General features: G+C 32.3%; 1 protein-coding gene across 1 annotated transcript; it reads right to left on the bottom strand.

Moving 5' to 3' along the window:
* Window positions 1-197: 197 nt before the first annotated feature.
* Window positions 198-19,052, bottom strand: LOC140437645 (uncharacterized). Its single transcript, XM_072527273.1, has 4 exons — window positions 18,608-19,052; window positions 15,875-16,145; window positions 15,188-15,492; window positions 198-13,956 (listed from the first exon to the last, which is right to left on the bottom strand). Exons 2-4 carry the CDS (start codon window positions 16,135-16,137, stop codon window positions 13,751-13,753), a joined length of 774 nt encoding a protein of 257 aa, XP_072383374.1. The 5' UTR covers window positions 16,138-16,145; window positions 18,608-19,052; the 3' UTR covers window positions 198-13,750.
* Window positions 19,053-22,470: the final 3,418 nt, after the last annotated feature.

Here is a 22,470-nt window from a genome sequence, read left to right as displayed (position 1 = left end):
GGCAAATCCATTTGCCCCAATATACTTTAGGCATTGTTCTACGGACATTAATATGTCGCCAGATTGACCTTTGAACATTAAACTTCCAATCCAAGACATGTTTGCAGAAAGCCATACATAAGAAAGTCATGGTTAAACTTCAGCAGACGAAACGAAGGGATACGTCCCTCACTTCCAGTAAAGTAAAACATCGTAAATATTGTAACACTAATTTTTATTATTTAATTTATAAATGTCACTGTATAAAAAGATTTATACGATATTTTTTGTTTCAGGCACTAAAACGTGGCACTATAATCGCATCACAATTACAATTTTTAATATTATTCAGATCATTATAAACTACATGCACTATCAAAAATATATTTTTTATTGAAATCATTTCTGTAAAATCAGCAGCTCAAATATTTGATAATAGAGAGAATTAAAAAAAGTACGACAAATTGGGCAAGGGACAATCATTTAACATAATACGCTAATGCGAAAAAAAAATATTAGTGATCTTGAGAATAAATGGAATATGGAACTTTATATATGTGAAAGTTTAATATAATTTTCTGTTTTCTTCCTTCGTTTGTTAAACTTTATTGGCCAAATGTTGAACAATGATTTAATTTGTTTACATATTTAATTATTTTGTATCATATGAACATAGTAACATTTTAAAAGTCTGTTTAAAATAATACGTATCGAGAAATAAACATTGAGTATTCATGTCATATAAAAATAGCTATGATCACGGGATTGACCAATCTTCAGTATTTACGAGGCGTGCTTCTTAAGTACCGTGTCGAAATTTCGTTGTAGCAGCGCTGCTGTCGGAATTTCTACAAAACACAAAGACCACAGCATCCACAGACTGTGAATTACGTGCAGATATTCGTTGTCTCAGTGCCAAAGGCATGAAAAGCAGTTGAAATTCACCGTCAAATTTGTGATGTGTACGGATAAAACATTTTGAATGATGGAATGGGACGCAAATGGCCAAAATCTTGTAGTAACAGAGTGTGCAACCTTCAGTAATCACTGAGGATTTGGTTATTATTTCATTTGGACGTGAAAAATTTTACTATCAGCAAATGTACCCGATGGATGTAGCAGTGATTATCATGTGGTTCTACACTATCTCTGAGGTCAGCCCCAGGATGAACTAGACTCAAAAAGACAGTGTTGCAATGACTCTCAAATCAGGCCGCAAACTTCTATGGCGACGTTATACAAAATATTGGTCGATATGTTAACGGCCTTAATATTGGTGGCAAAGTAAGTAGATAAAATTTACATATAAAAACGATATTTATTTAAAAAACACATCTCGTAGTTGTAATATAAAACCCGGTTACCCAAAGAGCAAAATAGTTCAATTTTTATAACATTCAGAACCAATTTGATAATGGTCAGTGAAATATTATAATAAAAAGTTAATATTTGAGCAGCTGGGTAAAAGAAACGGAATCAATTATCACTGGTATACCTTACATGCGAATATAATTATAAAATTTTCAAAAATATTCTACAATATCTAAATTAAAATCTTGGAACACGTGAACTCTCTGAGGACACTATAATCACATCGTATACGGTATGCTATTTGTTCAGAAGAAGTAATAGTATAAATAGAACAATAATTGCCAAAATGTGTAATTTACTAGTAACATAGCTTTTCATTTGGAGCTACAATTGGTCCTAGAAATGCTATACTATTATTTTAATAACAATGTAACATGTCTTAAATAGTAGGTATAAAGAAATAAATTTTAGGGAATCTAAGTGATAAAAATAAAAAGATTTTCATAGTTTACATGGTCACAGGCAATAACACATGCAATAAATATCAACAACACATTATCAGAATTTGTTTTTAAAATTAAATTGGTAAACAAGTTCTTCTAATTTTCCTTGGATCATGTTAGACAAAATAGTTGATAAAAGAGGATAGATTGACTGATCAGCCAGGCGAGCTGGGTACTCTTTATTTGTGAGCTTATAAAATCCAATTTGTGTAAAAATTAAGCACTCACGACCACCGAGTACAGTAACACTCGCTGAATGGGCCCAAAACGAGATCCTGATTATCATTGTTGAAATCTTGTTCAACAATGAAACTTATTTTTGTTTAATAAGCTATAAATATGCAAAACTACTTTGGAGGGAAGATAATTCTCAAACAAATATTGATGCACAGTTACATCCAGGAGCACTAACAGTTTGGTGTGCTTTATTGCATGTGCCCCTACTTTTAGTACTAGTACTACTAAAAACAATGCTGACCAGAACGTTACAGTCAATGATAGAGACATCTGCAATGACTATTTGGTTTCGGAATTTAATCACTTTGTTAAAACGCAGTGATATCGGCAAGATAGCTCGACATGTCACAACCTATGAATTGGCCTACAAGATACGGTCTTAAGCTCCGTTGCAATTAGTGACGGTAAATTTCGCTGTGTTTTTGGTTTCCGCTGTCGATAAAGTTCAGTCGCAAATAAATTTCAACGGAAACCGAAATATATGCAGCATAATATCCATTTCCACTGACACTGCAATGCTGCCATCACCTAAATTTTGTTTTCGGTAAATAATCTTACAAATTATTATATATAAATGTAAGATCGCAAGATCACTTCATATCAACCCCTGCATAGAATAACGATGTAACTAATTTTAGGCGTATTTGAGTTACAGTGTTCTTGTACAACTTTTGATACTCTATCTGCCAATATCGTCGGTGTGGCCGTAACTACATTTATAAGAAAGATTCCGAATGGAATAATACCGTAAATATAAAAAATATTTGAACTATTTGTAGAATAATTGAGTAACTGCAGATACAACGTTTAATCCAATACAATTTTCGTCGAGAAATACTGTATCAAAATAAATCTCATATTTCAAAAACTACACCGTAACTGTTGTTACAAGTTTATTCGTTGCATTGGCTTCTAAGTTATAGACTAGACTTCTAAGTTATAGAATAGACCTAGAGTCACATTACCTTAAAAAATACAACAAAAATTTTTAAGAGACACTAAATATTTCAAATTTTTTTGATTTTAATACCGAATGGATGAAATATTAAACAGTGAATTTAATACGGAGTTTTAAACCAAAAAAAAAGAGCCACGTACCTTCTGTTTACCGAAATGCACGCGAAGACGAAAAGCAGAGATAGATCTGAAGTACACTAACTACATTGCTAATAAGACTGTTTGTTGTAAGATAACTTAAGGAAACGGATAAAGAGATCGCTAAAAATTCACTGGAAACTATAGTTGTTTGTTGAAAGTTCTCATCACACCTCAATCTGAACTGTCAATGTTTTATTATAAACGAAAATTATGCGTTTATAATTTCACAATATTTGACATAGGACACAATGTAGGATTTTGGTACATATGGGATGGAACTATATGAAAGAAGGGGGATAACGAAAGCAGTAGCAGAGTTTATAATTTCATTCAAACTAAGGTTTCAAAAAATGTAATAATATTTACAATGTATTCTCTTGCACCTGCTCCTCAAATTGAGGGAGATTCCAAGCACGCCTTAATAGAGCGACCTAAAAAGAACCAAACAGTTTTTTCGAACAATGGATTAAACAAAGCTTAATAAGATCTGCAAGAACAACAGGTAAACCGTATTTGGTAACTGAAGTACATAAAGACAATATATTTTATTTTAAAAAACTTATGACAATATTTCAAAATTGGTATATAAATGAAAAAAAAACGAAAAAATTGTCTGAACCATGGTGAAATACATAAATATTTCTGAAACAAATCCTGGCGCAGTGAATATTCAATATGATTTTCTTTCCGATAAAAAAATTAAGTTAAAATTGCTACAGAAACCTATTTCCAGCATATTCGCCCTATCTCGGGATAAACAACGCAAAATATGATGATCTGCACAGTTTATGTCGAAGCCAGTTCATCCCTGCCACCTATCACAAAAAACTGTTATTATTTCATAACCTACAACGAGCAATTATTTGAAATACATATTAACCTTTCCGACAAGAACGTTGTAAGTGCAGTTAGAAGATTATTCGATGAAACATTATATTTTTATCAAAAACAGACACAGTTCAAATAGCTATCCTCTAATCTAAAATAGTGGGCTTTATTCTAAAAAGAGTTTAACATTTACATAAATACTTCTTGTACTGAAAAAATGTCACATGTACATAAAAAAGTAAATCAAAGAAATTGAAATTGGTATCTTTTTTTAATGGTTACAACGTTATTCTTTACAGGGGTCGATACAGCCTCAAGGGCAAGTCCATCGAGGCTCCAAATTGTTGACATAAGTTAGTGAAACAATACAGCCATAAATACAAACCCAACAGTAATAGCAAGTTATGCCTGACAACGAAGTATGGCTAACAGCCTCATAATACCAGCCATAACAGATGGATCAGCAACTTGGGGCCAAACCTGTAAAATAAACAGGAAGGAGATCCTTAGCCCAAAACCATATTATAAGAGAGGCAGTGAATATGCTCAAATACGTATCAAATACGTAAAGAGTTAAGAACCCAGACATAAATTCTTATGGTATCAATCCGAAAAGTGAAGAGAGAAACATGAACAGGTAGTCCAATAGTAGGAAATGGCACTTAATACGTTGGCTGCTCACAATTCTTAGTCCACCATGGTAGTTTCTTCCGCGTATAGGTTATAGTAGTTTTGCCAATATATAGTTCAGCTGCAGAGGTGATGCAATGGACAAGAAGGTTCAGAGATTCGTCTACGTCATCAAAAAGGGAAAGGAGTGGACGTTATTTTTCGAGATACCAGCCAATCCAATCTACATTGGCGATTCGCCATTTGGGTACATAATAATTGTTTGATTTATGTTCGCTATTGGAAATCATAATTGGAAAGTAATTGCCATAAAAAATACTGTCAAAGACACGCCAGTTAAGTAAAGATGATGATTTTAAAATATTCGAATAGAGGAACGTTTAGGATTTTTAAATTTGCCGATTTTATTAGGTTGATTTCTCTTAAAATGCACTTTTGTACTTAATAAAATATGTACATTTGGGGTAAAATGATAGTAAGAATCAAAATCTCGGTACGAATAAACTATCGAATCAGACGAACTATACTATAATTCCACTATTTGGAAGAGTGATTTCATCGTTTGAAGACAGAGAAGTGGGGAAAGACGTATGAAAATCCAGTGGCGTACACTCACTTTTATCTCAACGTTAATTATATTATATTTTTTAAATATTATTTGTTCGAAATCGGCCACAATAAAAATTTATTTACGGGTTTTTACTGACGTTTCGATCTCTATATCCAAAGACCGTTTTCAAAGATATATACGATAGTTACATTTATTTTATTTGTTTTTTATTTATTTTCTTCTTTTTTTCTAACTTTAAAAACGGTCTCTAGAATAGAGATCGAAACGTCAGTAAATTAACCATGTAAATAGATATATTGTGGCTTATTTTCAAAATTCTTCCTAAAAATACAGAATTCCACAAGCAAAAAGCTATAAAAAATAAATATATCTATCATTTATATATCTGAAAATGGTCTCTTTATAGAGATCGAAACAGTAAATTAAACATTTAAATATATTTTGTGGCTTATTCCCTACATTCCCCTAAAAATACATAATGCCATAAGCAAAAAGCTGTAATTGATGGATTCGACCGTTTCTTGATGCAAATTCATTTTACGTAACAATAAGACACTGAAAACTTTGTTTTCGAAGCTTCCACAAAATTTATTATAAAGTCATATCACTACAGCTGTTTCGGCAGAGTGCCTTTCTCAAGTGATCTATTTTTGGTATGCATTTACACTTTATAGTCTTCAACGAAACCACTTTATAGTCTTTAACCAACTTGAGACAAACAGTTCTCCCCTCCTCAACCTATTTGGTTAAGGACTATAATGTGTAAATGCATACCAAAAATAGATCACTTGAGAGAGATACTCCGTTTCTTGAGAAACGACAAACTCCAATAACACTAGAATTATCACCACAAACTTCAACCGCAAAAAATATAATCACAAAAGGCAACATAAGCACTCCCGCCAGCACCGCCTATGTAAATGAACGTTTCTTGCTTCGGCAGGTGCGGTGGTATTACCGCTACGATGCTTTACAAATTCCCAAGTTGCCAAGTTTTTGAAACGGAATGGGAATGAAATGTAACATATCAATTTTTATTTTATAAACTTAGATATGTAACAAAACTGAACATGTAAATAAAATTTATTTCAATACAATTTTGTGCTCAATTTTTACTATTGAAAAAACTCATTTTTTTGGAATTTTTATGTCGGTAATAATCGCTGCGTTGAAGAATTCAGGTTTGTATGACCATAACTGCTACTTGTGAACAAGAATCGGCTACAGTGTACGGCATCTTGTGGTTACGTCTGCTATAGAGAAGCCCAAATAAATGTACTAATTATACATTCTATGATTTCTGATGAGAAAACGCAAATTAAACGGGTCTGAGTACATTTAAATTTAAGGACATTCGTAGTTTAAACGATGAAATCACTCTTCCAAATAGTGGAATTTTACTATACCTAAAAATCGGTAGAGGTGGCATCACAGCTGGCACAGTAAAGATACGTGATACATCAGCAATACAAACAGTTGATTAGATTAATGTTTTAGTTTTTGTCCTAACGCCTTCAGTTAGATATCAACTAGTGAGCGTCATCGAGCTGCTTGCTATACTATACATTTAACTCACCCACCGGTCGATCCGATCTATTTAATTTTATATTGTTGTTGTACTTCAAATATTTCTCTGCGAGTCACGACAGCGTGTGACTCCATTAACCTACAAAAGTAATTACTCACGTTGACATGGGTCTACTAGTCCGCTGAGCTACCGAGTCGACACAGGATCGTTGTTGATTAAATATTCTATATTTTGAAACAAAAAGCTGCTAAATATAGGTAGTGGAATATTCCGCGTTGCAAAATATACACAAATTATCACACCAACTTAATGAAACGTTAAAAAAGAAAACTATTGTGTTAATAGATCGAAATTGCTTATTTTAAATACTGTTACTTCTTCTGATCTCACATATCCAATCATATTTCATGCACATACACGCTAAATTTTTCGAATATTACCAATTTCGAAAAAAGAAATTACAAATCTATACACAATTTGCACTGACAGGTACAACCAACAAATATAAGATCAAACATATTTAAACAAAAGAACCTGCAATGTTTGTTCGCTCCTAAAGATTCAATTTAAACAAACAATTGCACTAAGCTAAATCTTATAGAGCTATTGATATAGAATACTTGAACGTATACGGTAAGTATATGTGTAAATTCTCCTCCTTCTCGATAACTGAACTAAGGTATATGCTGATTGTCTGTATGAAGTTTCGGCGCCGTAATCACTCAAAATGATGAGTGGGCGTATTTTGTAAGATAATTTTATTTGGAATCATTTGGCAAGTAATATTACATAAACTTGTGTTAAGTTATTTTCATCCATTACTATACGATTATGAGTTTCAATCCAAAAATCTCACATCATATTCTCTAGAAATTTTTTCTTTTTTTTTCAATATTTTTGACTATACATTGACATTTCGATCTGCCAAACATTTTTATACGAATTCATACATCTATGGCAAAAATGTTTTCAATTACAGACATGTTTTACACGAATCTAATGAAATATTTATTTATTGTCCATGATGAGGATGTCCGAGAAGTTTAAATACCTGGGTTCCTAGCTAAAGTCGGACTTAAATCCTGGTTAAGTTGTTAGATCTCGAAAAGAACAGGCAACATCAGCATTTAATGAAATAATTATTATGAAATTGATGAAATTTTTGAATGAATCTTCAATGTGTGACATTATGAGATTTCATTTAAAATTACAGTACAAAAAAGGTCTGAAGATGCTCATGACAAGTGGACAGAACAAATCTGCTGCGAGTAGCATCCGCCTACAAGACTTTGTCTGCGGCAGCCTTGTGGGCCATCACTGGATGTGTGATGATCACGAAAAAAGCTATATGAGACAAAAGTTCTAGACCTTACTATGGCCAAGAGAAGACAAAAAAAAAGAAAGTTCAATTAAAGGACGGCAAGAAGAATAAAACAATAAGGAAGATCTGACAAAGTGGACAAAGATGCTGATCCCGAACCTAAGAGATTCGGTAGATTGTGGTCACAGGCGACTAGATTATTTCCTAACGCAGGTGACCACAAGACACGGGTATTTTGGGGCCTATCTCTTTAGGTTCCGAAAGGCTCATATGAATGAATGTCTACGCTGCTGATACCGAGACACTGTGACACATACGATGCTGGAGTGCAACAGACTTATAGTAGAAAGGAACAGGATGGAAAGAGAGGCAGGTGTGAATTTTGTGACAGTGAGAGAATAATTGAAAATAAAGAAAGTTGGACTTGTGTACAGAATTACATCCGAACAGTGATCAAGAAGAAAGAAGAGGAAGAAATAGAATAGGACCAACGGCTAAGATAAGAAGGAAAGGTGTTAAAGGAAAATTAAAGGTATAGGGAATACATTTTGATAAGAGACGAACAAGTGAGTCAGGGGTCCGATTTTTGAGAACAAAAAAGGCGAAAATGGACAGGGAGTCTCCTTGCTGACAGGTTGTGGATAAATGAAGGTAGTACTTTGGAAGTGTTGCTCGGCGGCCATTCCGCTTCCGGAGCGCTGAAGGCCAGTCAGACGCCATCCTGAACTGAGATATCTTTTGAAGATTTCAGACCCCCTCTATAAAGACGAAAAAGAAGGTAATTTTTAATACTTACGTCATTGAATTTCATCAAAAACCGAACATGAAGCTAAGTTCAGTTCCACAAAATTAATTAAGCTAATTTTTATTGTTTACAAAATAGACTGCAACAACATTTAACTTGAAATTATTAATTGTGTAGGTGTCACTGTAAAGCACTCGAAAGGTACAAGATATTACTTGCCATATGATCCAATTTAAAATAAAATTATCTTAGAAAATGATGACGCCCATTCGTAATTTCAAAGTTTTCCCGAAAGGTCAGAAAATAAGGTAGGAGGAGAAGTTAGACAAACACGATACAGTAATTTGTGTGAAACTTAGATATTGGGTTATTAGATCTGGCCAGCCAGATTTAAATTTGTCTTTAATTCTTTACTTGCTCTAGAAAGACAAAAAAGATAATGAAAAATATTTGCTTTATTAATATAAAAAAATACTTAATACCTAAAGTACGTTTAATAGTACGATTAAAACAAAAGCAAAGTTCAAAATCTCCCGTATGTCTTTGTTGATACAACACCATCCTTATGTTGTTGTCAGTTCAATTAACTAAAGAAAACTTGGATGAGGTAAGGAACTGTTTATTTTTCTTTGGTAGAGACAAAGTTTATTGGAATATGAAACGAAAGACCAATAATATGATAACATCTGAAATCCAATAAAAATTTTAAAAAGACCTAAAAAAATAATAAAAAAACATTTTTTCCTTTGAATACTTTACAACAGAATCACACACAGATGCGAATGAAATCTTGAGAAAACCAATTTGGTTTTAGAAACCAATGAATATTTATCATTAAAACTGGGTTTTTGTACTTTTTTACTGTAACAACAATTTTTATGCTCCTTACAACAACACTGATAATTCGCATAATCAGATTTTCCTACAGTGTGTTCGAGGATTTATCACCTTGTATGTAAAGACATATTTCTAAGCTGTTTCAGAATAAAAGAAGGGTATACGACACTTAAACAACAGCTGCTTTCTACAAAATAAGAAATATAAAAGACTCTGAAAATGTAGGAAAATAGATCACATTAAAAACTACCAGTGGTACACCCAAATCTAAAAATATTGTAATATTAATGCAAAACTAGGAAGACATTACATAGAAAAAGTGCAAAGAGCTTTTCAGTAGTCATCTTTTTACATACGATTGGTTACAGAAACAATTGCTTTATGTAAAAATATTATCTTTCAACGTACCAATATCTAAATTTCACCAATTATTATAATTAAAGCATCAATTATTTTTAATATAATCTATCTAATAAATAGAAGTATGAGAGACATTTAGACAATCCTATTTAATTTTAATTGTAAAAATAATATTATCTCTTTGACTTTTTTGTATACTTTGAAAACTCTGGATAATAAAACAAAATTGCTACTAACTGCAAAAATATAAACAATACAGCAATTTAACGAATTTGAATGATACGTTGTTTTTATACTACAGGATTATTTATAAAATTAACCAACCAAAGTAAAAATATCAACAAATTATTTGTCAAATTATTAGGTAATCAAATACCAAACATATTGTATATTTTTATTTAATTTGGAAATGTATTACTTAAATATATTTTAAATAAGTATCACATAAAAAAATGTAACGTTATCATTGACATTTCACAAATAATAATTTTTACAACTTTTAAATTCTGAATTACCTGTACACACATAATTGTTGTGTCTTGTGTATATTCGACCAATGTGACTACAGCTATTAGCTGAAAAGACTAAGAAAAGTGTATTTCTTAAGAAATTATTTTATGCCCTGTTAGTCAATTTTCCGTTACATTTTTACCGCTCAGCTACAACTTGCCCCTTATGGCATTTGTTTGCAAATATTCAAACTACATACAATATTCAACAATAAATGGGGAATTAACCGATAGTTTCAGGGTCACAAAGGGCGTGAGACAAGGCTGCATACTAAGCCCAATTCTATTTAACATCTATGGTGAATGGATAATGCGGAAAGCTACTGAGGACTGGAACGGTGGCATCACCATTGGCGGGAAGAAGATTTGCAACTTGAGATATGCAGATGATACTACTATCCTCGCTAGTTCTGAAGCTGAATTGAATCACCTGCTACATCGGATAGAAGACGTAAGCTTAACGATGGGCCTTAAAATAAACAGAGATAAAACGAGAATCATGATAATTGACAGAGCTAACAACAATCAAAATCATCTGGTCATGATAAACAATATCGCTGTTGTAGATAAATTTGTGTATATGGGCTCATTAATAATCAACAAAGGAGGCTGTACTGAAGAAATAAAGCGGCGGTCAGCAATCGCAAAAAGCGCTATGGCAAAATTAACAAAAATTTGGAAAAGCCATGAAATAACTACCGATACAAAAATGAGACTAGTAAGAAGTCTAGTTTTTCCAGTTTTTACTTATGCATCGGAATGCTGGACCCTTACTGAGAAAGACAAAAAGAACATAGATGTATTTGAGATGTACTGCTGGAGACGAATGCTGAGAATACCATGGGTGGCCCGAAGAACAAATGAATCCATACTGGACCAGCTAAACATAAAGAAAAGACTAAGAACACAAATATCAGAACAAATAATAAGCTATTTTGGACATGTGCTTCGAAGAAATGGTCTTGAAAAACTTACCATCCAGGGAAAAGTAGAAGGCAAAAGAAATAGAGGTAGATTTCCCACAGGATACATGGACCACATTGTTGCTACCATTGGCGCTCCATTGTCAGAATGTGCTAGAATGGCAGAAAATAGAAAAACGTGGAGAAACATTGGGAAATTTAGCTAATAGCTTCATGATGTCACGATACCTGCATCAGGTTAACAACTAAGAAGAATTCAAACTACAGTGGAACTTGTGATATTATGGCCTCGGTAGTTACGTTATCTCGGTTATAACGTCAAAAATTATTAAAAACCCGGTTTTATCGGCTAAAGATAAAGTAAGCCTCGTCTATAGCGTCATAAAATTTTACAGCAGGTTGTCGTTTTTTATTTTATGAAGAATAAAGTGCAATGCGTTTGCGGCTTTGCGGCATTCCTTCCAAGAATGTAAGAAAGCCCGATTATCCTTTCTGTGTACAGGTATGTGACCTTAACAGCTCCTTGATTTCTCATTTATCAGTGCCATCCCAACAGTCAAATTTGCTGTTTCAGAACAGTCAGTTTAAGAAATTTTCGCTACCGTGAAATTGTGTTCGGCTCGTTTTGTTTTTAGATTTTAATTTAGTAATTAACTTTTTATTTTTTAATATGGCAAGTTGTAGTACTAAAAGAAGGTTTGCCTATTAAAGATAAAAGGCGTGTTATAAGAGCATTTGAAAGTGGTCGAAAAATTGGTGATGTATGTCGGCAATTTAGACTTGTTAATTTGACTGTCGTCTCAATCCTAAAAAACATGGACAAAATTTTAGCCTTTTAATTAGGAGAGAGAAAATTTTAAAAAAGATTAAGAAGTGCATTCGTGATGTAGATTCAGCTTTACTCAAATGGTTTAAGAAGTGTCGCAGTTCTGATACTCCGACAAAAATGTGTCGGTAGAAAACTTTCAAACAAAGAGTCACGGCTTTTGTACGTGCAAACGCCTACAGAGAAAAAAAAGATTTTGGTTATTGGGAAAAGTTTACATCCTAGATGTTTCAAAAACATAAAAACATTGCTTGTAAACTCCACAGCCAACAAAAAAGCGTAGATGACTTCTGATATTTTTGAAGAAGAATTGAAAAAGTGGGACAAGGAACTCTCTTTTCAAGGAGAAAAATTCTTCTCTTAGTTGACAACTGTGCCCCACGCTTAATTTGTCCAATATCAACCTAGTTTTCTTACCAGCCAACGGTACGAGTGTCTTGCAGCCTATGGACCAAGGAGTCATAAGAAGTTTAAAGTGCCATTATCGGAAACAACTTTTGAAAAGAATGATTTTTTGCATGGGCAATGGGGAACCCGTGAACATTACCATCCTTGATGCAGTTCAGTTTTTAGATAATGCGTGGAGTGCGGTGTCGTCAGTGCCAATTTGTAAGTGCTTTCGTCAAGCTAAATTGACTCAATGTTCAGGATATTTACGAGGGTGGCGAAATGCCTTTGTCGGAGTTGATACAAAAATTTGGACTCCTACATTTCAGTAGACGATTTAATTTTGTTATGCTAAATGCAGCTGTAATAATAAATAATGCTGTAATAAAATTTTGAATCATTAAAATTTCATTTTTTTTTAACCTCTTTTTTAACGTCACTCTCATAGAGCGTCATTTTTTTACTGGACCCTTCAATGCCGCTATAACCAAGTTTCACTGTAATCACTTCAAAGCCGCCGCAAAAGAAGGAGTATCAATAGAGCTAGAAGTTATTTCTCTATTAACTAATTACCGATTTCGACTTGGTTAAACATTTATTGGACTTTTTTCAATATACTTTTTGAATTATTTAGTTTGTTTCAATTTAGAACTGTGCATTTTTTAAGGAAGGTCGAAACTATTACTCAGAAAATCTGAGCTGGCAGGAATTATTATAAACGTTGGCTGTAGGTTACACATTGTAGTTTGCACGTTAATTTTTCGTTGATTAGCGTTTATATATTGGCACCCAACGTGGGGATTGAAAGCTGGGAGCTATGGACCTTGAAGTTCTTGAGATTTCAATGTTATGTTTAATCAAAAAGCGGAAAAGTGGGCTTAACAGTTAGTTAATCACAATTATGACTATTATTTAAACAAGCCAAACGTAGAGAACACACAATAATGTGTTGAGGTAATCATATAGTATACTAAAACTTGTTGTTTAGTTGGTTAATAATTCAAAAGTTATAAAAATTGAAGAGTGAAACAAATATCCGATTTTATCTAGCATTATTTGCGAATTATCTATTAAATTGCTGCATTGAAAAACTATAAATAAAATTATAGGGCTATTCTTTCATACTCCCACAACGAAACTCCTTAACATAAAAACAACTAAATTTCCGACTCCTCTGCGTCAACTGCATCAAATTCTTTCATCAAATTTCTACGACACTTTACATTACCTTCATATATTATTAAATATATGGTATACTGATTACTGCCCAGAGACGTATATGCCACACTGAGTTTACACGGTCGTCTCCACTTGGTTTCACTCTGATATTTCTTTTGGCTGGGTCTATGGAACTCAAGATCCCCTAAAAGTAGAAGTTGATATACATAATTATATAATAACAAACTTAATAGCAAGATTTATTTATTTTATAAGCACATCTTATCACATATTGCTTCTTCTAGTGACTATCTTCTGTGAATGTCTGATGACAGCTAATCTGAACAAGTTCTTAGATGACATTCTCCTCCACTAACTAAGACTCTTCTACCAAGTCAACATTTACCCTCGTTCTTTCCCTATAGTATTCAAGGTTACTCTGGCATATATTTAAAGTTTTGTACATTGGGAACTCTTCGCGCCCTCTCCCCATTGAAGGGGTGCCCAAGAATGATCACTTTTTGAAGATTCAAATTCAAGACTGAGGACTCAGTTCATTTTTACCATTCTGGATAATTTCTGATACTTAATAAGCATTTACTGATATGGTTTCTTACACTCAATTTAGCCTAGAGACCAACGCAGTTGCTCGAGGTATGGCATATGGAACAATAGTGAGAGTTAGAAGTTTTATGAAGATCTATCTCCTGTCCACGACACTCGATATGGTTGTAGCACTAAAAGGTGCTGCACTCTCTCCTTTTTGCTATACCTACTGAGGTAGTAAAAAATCAAATAAAAAAAGTTGAGAGTTAGAGCTGATTATAGCTAGTATTAGGTATATATCATAGTTCACACTATTTGTATAAATTAAATGCAAGGACAGAACTAAACATATGAAAATAATTGTAAGTCAAAATGTTCACTTTAGAAATAAAATAAGAGAATAGTGTTTTCATATCAATTCCTTAACAGTTTGCTGTTTCATTATTACCTTATCAAATATAACACTGGGAGATAATTTTCAAAGCTTCAATAAAGACTGGAGAAGGTGAAGAAATGGACAATATTACATAATACAAATATGATTTAAACTAATATTTAACATTTTAACAATGACATTCGAATATTTGAATCAAATTATATACATAGTGAAGATTGAAAAAAGTAAATAAGGTAAATAGGCAAAAAGACAGATAAAGAACTAAAAATATAATCAAAAACGATAAAGGACTTAGATATGGGCACAAAGATGTAAATAGGATAAATAAAAAATCCTCATCCAAAATAAAACATGAGCAAAGTATAGTTTGGATTCAATACATGAAAGAAGATAAGTGTGATAAGAGTGATGTTCAAAAAGGATGATACTGTAATGGGAAAAGAAGCACCTGTATATTAAAGTAGTAACAAGATTTTGTTATTTATAAACTTACCTTGGCATAACACATATTTAAGTTTATGACTACTTTCTGTTGAATCGCACTCATTCTCTAAAGTTTCAATACTTTCTAAAGAAACTTCATAGGGGGTTTTTAATTTCTTTCTAGGTGAACTGGGGATTTCCGTATTATTGTGAGGACCATCTCCTTGGCCCTGTTCTTTGGGATATTTACTGCGAAGTTCTCTTCTGTTGTTACTTGATGAAGGCAATGGTCGTTTCTTGGGGGTTGTAGTTTCACTTCTTAGCTGGATCGGCCTTGGGGGGCTCATTAAGGCAAGAGGAATCATCTTTTGTGTCCTACAAAAATGTTTAAGGTTCTAATCTAAGACTGCTAACTTAATAAGTAATCTTTTGTAACATAAAGTAATACACTAGGGTCCAGTTGGAAAATAAAAATTATCGCTATTTTCTGCAACTATTTTCTAAATTTCCACAAAATTCATTAATAAACTCACCACATGGAAAGGTGTATGTTAATATAAAAAGTAAATTTTATGAAAATTTAGGAAACAATTAGTTGCAAACCTTTACAGGTATCTCTGGTGCATTAGTACAACTGACTAAACTGATAACTGGTCATAGTTGAGTGAAACTTCCTTTAAAGTGAACAAAATAGATATTAATATTAATAGTAATAGCTAATACATAAAACTTTTTTTATAATAATCTACAAAGTTACCTTGGGACTTTAATAATATGAGTATCCCTGAAACCAATCTTCCCAACCGGAACTGCATCAGAAAGGAAATGATTCACAGAACCCATTTGATCCTTTAAGAAAGCAGTAACATTCTTTTCTTTTTTGATTGTCTTTCCAAACCAATCGAGCACAACATCTTCAGATAAATAATATTGGAAATAGTTACTGTGATTCTCAATATTATCAATGTAAAATTCTACAAATTGCTTGGCCTCCCTCTTATCGCTTTCTGTAAAACTCATTTTTCTCTCTAAAATTATAAAAAAGATAATTATTTGAATAAAAATAATCTTATTGGTGAAGACTATTTTACTGATGAGCTGATAATTAAAATCATTGTGGAAACAAATCATTACTCTGGACAGTATTTGAATATTAAAAAAAAACGGATGTGGCAGTCCAGTGGGACTGCTGGCTGCTGGTAGAAGTAATACTTCTATACACATGTTCGCCGTTACAAATTTATATGGGAGTCAATCTGCACAATAATTACAAATGTAATGCTATAGGTAAGAGAGAGCAGAACGAGAAACAGAATTAGGTATATGGTGCATCGTTTGCTTAGTAAATGAAGGATTGAATCAATGTTTTGATGAAAATGTATATTTTTATTTTCATGTAGGTATGTATGAAAGGAGTTGAATGCAAAAAAAATTTTTTACACATGTATTTTCCGCAGTAAAATTCATTGTTTATTTTGTTATTAATATAAAAATACAATACAAAAGCACTGCAACATAATTTAATATAATAATACAATACAAATTAAAATGCAATATTCATAAGTATTAAAAAATGACAATATACATAACTTACTTATGCATATGTTTAATTTACCATGATAATATTAATAAAATAAAAATATTGTTTCGTGATACAACTGTCAATTCGTCTGACATTGACAGATACAAAATACAAGTTTTAATTTATAATTTAATACATGCCTAACGAGGCTCAAGACTAATCTGAACAGAATGGAAAAATAATAATAATATTAATAAATATTAAATATATTTACAAAAGGAACATTTTTATTCTTGAGAGAGAAAGAGAGAAAATATATCTTCTGTCTCACTCTTACCTATATCTTACATATGTAATGATTTTGCTGTTGCACTCCCATACAAATTTCCAATGTATAACTTCAAAAAAATAGAGAAAATCAATCAAGAGTAAGAAATGGACATCAACTGACATGAATGAAATAAGATCCTTATTGGCTCTTCTTGTTATCTAGGGAATCTGCATACAGAAACAGGGTGAATTTTTTCTCATTGATAAGTACAAAAAAAGATCATGATCATTTTTATGTAATTTTCTTTATTTAGATCACATTCTATGTTTTTTTGGTATTGGGATGCTATTCTTTAACCTATTCAATACAACAATACAATTCATACTGTGACAGAAGTCTTTTAATATTTCAGCTACATCTTACAATATTTTACTTGCTACATTTCAAATAAATGGTAAAATACAGTAGGCTAGACTGTTGTATACCTATAAAACGCAGCCTAAACAGATCTAAAAGTCTATCTAGTAATGTAGACCAACAAGTTTATCAGGAAACAAACAATATACAGATAGGACATGTGCAGTTTTAAATTCTAATACGACGAAAATATGGAGAAGTACCATGATCTCATAAATTGTTTCTCCATACTCATGTTAATCAATTGTTGATTCACAAGTGTATGTATAAGGGCATTTTGTAAATGAGCCATTATATTAAAAGATTAAGATCATGTATGGGCCAACATTAAAATATGTGTACAAACTCTACTTCTGCGTATATAATATCGATAGTGGATAATAATTTGCCATTAATTATATTGTTAATATTGGTGTTCTTCATTAGGTATAATATATTAAATATTTGTTATTGAATATTAAGTTTCGCAAAGTGCCTAGTACATGTTTTTAACAATTTTTGTGAATCAGTGTGGTATTACAATATACATTATAGGAGTGTTAATTTTAGGAAATTGTTCATTGGGTCTAAATTATTGGTAAAACTGGCTTTGAAAATACCTTGTGAATTATATTGATGTTACAGTACTTATGTGGAGATTATTAATTTTAATTGATTTAAACATTTCTAGCAGTGTTTGATGCTGTGATTATGTTTATCATACGAACACTAAGCACTAGGAACCACATTTTCTAGTGATTAGACTATATAAAAATAATTTAACACTGATAATCAGAATTTGGATGTGACATTAGGTAAAAAATATATCATTGAGAAACTATACAAAACTGAAAGTTTACACTGTTAAAGATACATTTTTTTAACTGTTATAAACTGTTTTGTAATTGTGTTAATATGTCTGTTAAGGATTATGTTAAAATGGTTGTGAAGGAACTATTTTGATACACATATCTTATTATTAAAATTAATCAGGTTCTAACAACCTCCATCCAATTTTTTACCTGAGTTTTAATTGATACAATTTGACTTGGACTTTGTTTCTAGAAATTTAAAATAAGCTAGCAGATTTAAATAAACAGATATGTGAAGGCCATAAAAATCCAGTTTTCAGAACCTTAATTTTCAATTAGCTTTTTCATTCTAAAAAGTGCTGGTCTAAAATGTTGGGACTAAATTTTTCTGATAAGTATTAGACTACAAGTAGACTTGTAAGAGTTTTGAAAATATTAAGAATCTTTTCATATATAACCTATACATTTTAATGATATTTGATGATTTACCTTAAATATAACTGCTTTACTAAAAATGTGGATATTACTTCTTCAAGTTTCTTCTTGGGACAACAACCAGAAACTATGAAAAACAAGTAGGTCACCAATTTAAGACCTAATACACATCTTTCTGGTAATTTGCTATACCAAACTAAATGAAACTGTTAATACTGTAGTATTTCTCGTTAAAGTGATCACTGGTTGATTAAAAATTAGGAATTTTCACAATTTTAGTCTTTTCCTGACAGTTGTTTACTTTAACAACCCATCCAAATAACATGTTTTTGTCTTTGATTCCCACTGAAACGATTGAATAAAACACAGAATCACTTGTTATTACTGTTTTAGTTACTTATGCAATACACATATTAGTTTAAAACAAAGAAAACAGATAAAACAACAAAGTACAATTTTGTTGGTTAGTTTTTACCATTTAATCATTTAAAAGGCCTTCAAAATGGCTGCTCGTAAGCATCATCCACGCCACCTCCGGTGTTTGCCAGGTTTAATTGATAGATGGCACCAGAGAGAAAATCGAATTCTGTAGGAAAAGATTGAATTCAAATTATTCTGTTAATCTATTAACTAGTAGAGGCCACAAACATGCTGATTGTATGATAAAAGTCGTTAAGGGCAAATAAAATTATTATATGCAAATATTTTATTATCAAACCTTAGAATTAACCCATTATCGCCTGAATTATTTTTTTGTTAAATATTTGTATAAAATCTCTTTTGTTTTAATATGTATATTTATAAAAACTTTATAAAAATTTCTTTATCTTTTGAAAGGGGTCCTTACAGGACCCCGTGTTCATATGATCACGTTAGGCGTATGTGAGGTACAAAAATACTCTTTCTGATAAAAATTTATTTTTGATTACATTTTATGAAAAGTTCCGAAACAATCGATACAGAGTCCGACACTTTCCACATTGTGTTCGAACAGTTTTTTTTTGCAGTCCAATCCACAGCACCGTCTTTTGTTACAAGGCTCCACCAAATGATTTCTTCGATCAAGTCTTATCTCTCTGCCAACTTTGCCATCTAGTTCAGATTTGAAACCACGCGGACGACCAGCACCTCTGGAAGCAACACCATATTTCTGCAAAATAACCTGAACGATGCTTCTTCTAAAATCCAGTTGAGACATATCACAACCAGATTTTCTTTTTAACACCCACTGTACCCCCATATCCTTCTTGTAGTAAGTAAATAGTGATGGACGCATGACTGAAATTTTTTTTTCTGTTCTCGAGAATAACGCTGGACGTATGTAATTGATTGAACACCATAAGCAGTAGATGCAGCGGCCACAACTGAATTGTCCATCGCAGATCCCCTTGTGAGTCCTAATAGTTTCTCTTTGAAGGTACTGTATTGTAACCAGACAAAATTAGTATGGCTAAGAAAACTTGAATCTCTTCAGGGATCACATTGAAATCTGAACAATTTTTTGAAGCAGCATACTTATTACTTTATTCACAAAAAAATCGTAAAACGTTGTAAATCTATAATCAAGCGAAATATATCAAATGGACCTTAATCTTTATATTTTTTATAAGAAAGTGAAGAAAAATCGAAGAAGGATGGTACTATATCACCTGCTATGCATTCAGTCTCTAGATAAGCTTTTTTTTTGCAGATTTTTTGATAGAATTTTCTATGGTTTCAGCTACTTCATGAACCGAGTCATTTATTTGCTATTCATCCCTCTCATATTCTAACTGATCCTGACTCTTATTATATGAATTCATCACAATCTCTGCACTTACCTGCACGTAATTGTCTACCGGTTAGGTTATCAACTACTCCTACTTCCTCATCACCAGAGTCCTCGTCAGTTAGTACATTTGGATCTGGAGGTTCTATAAATATTTCATTTAAATCTTGATGGTCGTCGTTTTCAACCGTAGTTAATGCTTCTTAAAAAGTAATACCACTAAAACAATAAAAATAGGTTGATATTATAAGATTACCAGACAAAAAAAATATTACCCACTGCCCATATTCACGCCTAGTGTGTTCATAACACACTAGGCGTGACACACTAGCTTTAACTTATTTGTATAACATATTACACCACAAACCAAATTTTAAAAAGTTTTTTATATAAATGCAATACTCACACAAATAGGATGTAAGGATTTGTCATTTTTGGTTACTTACTCATAACCATTGTACCACCAATAAAAGTGGTAAAGTCATCATTATCATCAGTGGCATTACAGCTCGTTATGAGCCAAAGCCTTCTTCAGAACAATCTTCCATTCGCCCCGGTCTGTGGCAACTCTTCTCCATGCTTTAACTCCGATGGATTTTAGATCATCCTCTATGTTATCTTGATTCCTAAGTTTTTGTCTTCCTCTGGCTTGTCTTTCTACTGGTCCTCTTCGGTCGAAATTTTTTCTGATCGTTGCATCTTCATCTCGCCTAATTACATATCCTATCCATCGAAGGCGTGCTAATTTAAAGGTGGTAAAGTAATAACAAGATAATATCAGATAAAAAATGAAGATATTGAGCAAGTGGACAAAGTGAAGTACTTAGGAGTCTGGATTACTAAAGATCTAAATCCGAAATCAGAAATTCGATCAAGAACAGCTTTGAAGATGAGGAAATTTCTGAGTAACCAAAGACTCAATCTCAAAATTCGATATCGGATGGTAAAATGTTATATCCGCACTATTCTTCTTTATGGTGCCGGAGTTTGGATTGTTAATGTTGACTTAATGAGAAAACTAGAAGCTTTTGGGATGTGGCTTTAGAAAGCATTTTGAAAATACCATGGACCGATCATATTACGAACGAAATGGTGTTGCACAGAATGGGAAGAAACAGAGAACTGTTGACCACCATTAAAAGAGAAATACAGCATATTTGGGGCACATACGTAGAAATGATAAGTACGAGTTGTTGCAGCTAATTATGAAGGGTAAAATCAAAGGAAAAGGGGGTCCTGGTCGAAGACAAATATACTGGCTAAAAAACATTCGCGACTGAACCGGGTTAAGCACACAGACGCTTTTAAGAAAAGTAGAAGATAAAGATGAATTTGCAGTGGTTATAGCCAACCTTTATTAGAGGAGTCGGTACTAGAAGAAGAAGTTGGTTCATTGGTGTTAATTTTTAGTTTGTTGACATTGGGGTTTATATTTTGTGCGTCTTCTGGTAGTGTTAAGACTGCACCTAGAAACTCACTGAAATATTCGCATCATCTTTTGACTTGTTCCTGTAGCAATGATACATCTTCACCTGTATTGGTTTTTAAAATTGGTTGCTAGGAGGCATATCTTTGGTTGGCTAGTTTTTTAGTGATATTAAATAATTCTCTCATTATTTGATATTCAAATATTTCAACAATATTTTCTGCCCACTTTCTTTTATCTTTCTTTGCTGCTTTTTTAACAACTTTATTTTCTTCTCCAGGATAAAATAGCGTTATAAAATTTTGAAATTGTCAGTTATGAATGATAGTTTAAGCTTAAATTTCAAGCATTTTTTCTCACGTATTTCACAGATGTTATTTGAGCTGGATTCGATAAAGTAAAAGAGAAAAAGTAAAGTATGAAGAAAAAAGACTAACTAGAGATTCTATTCTATAAAAAATTACTTAGGTCGTCGTTAATAATAATTATTCTAAGAAGCAATGTATCTAGTTCGAGTGGTAAAAACATAATAGTTAACTTTATGGTTCGAACCTTGAATCTAATGAGAACATTTTAAGTTTAGTTTACTTTTTCTTGCATTATCTCTTCCCAATTAACATCGTCGAAGCGTATAATTAAACTAATTTCCGATAAGATCCAATTACGCGGTAAACTGAATTATATCATTAAATAAAACATAAAACCAAAAAACCGTAATTATCG

This window comes from Diabrotica undecimpunctata, chromosome 3 (genome assembly GCF_040954645.1).
Source record: "Diabrotica undecimpunctata isolate CICGRU chromosome 3, icDiaUnde3, whole genome shotgun sequence".
Taxonomy (NCBI): domain Eukaryota; kingdom Metazoa; phylum Arthropoda; class Insecta; order Coleoptera; family Chrysomelidae; genus Diabrotica; species Diabrotica undecimpunctata.
Note: the sequence above shows the minus strand (reverse complement) of the source record. Positions and strands in the feature narration are given on the sequence as shown.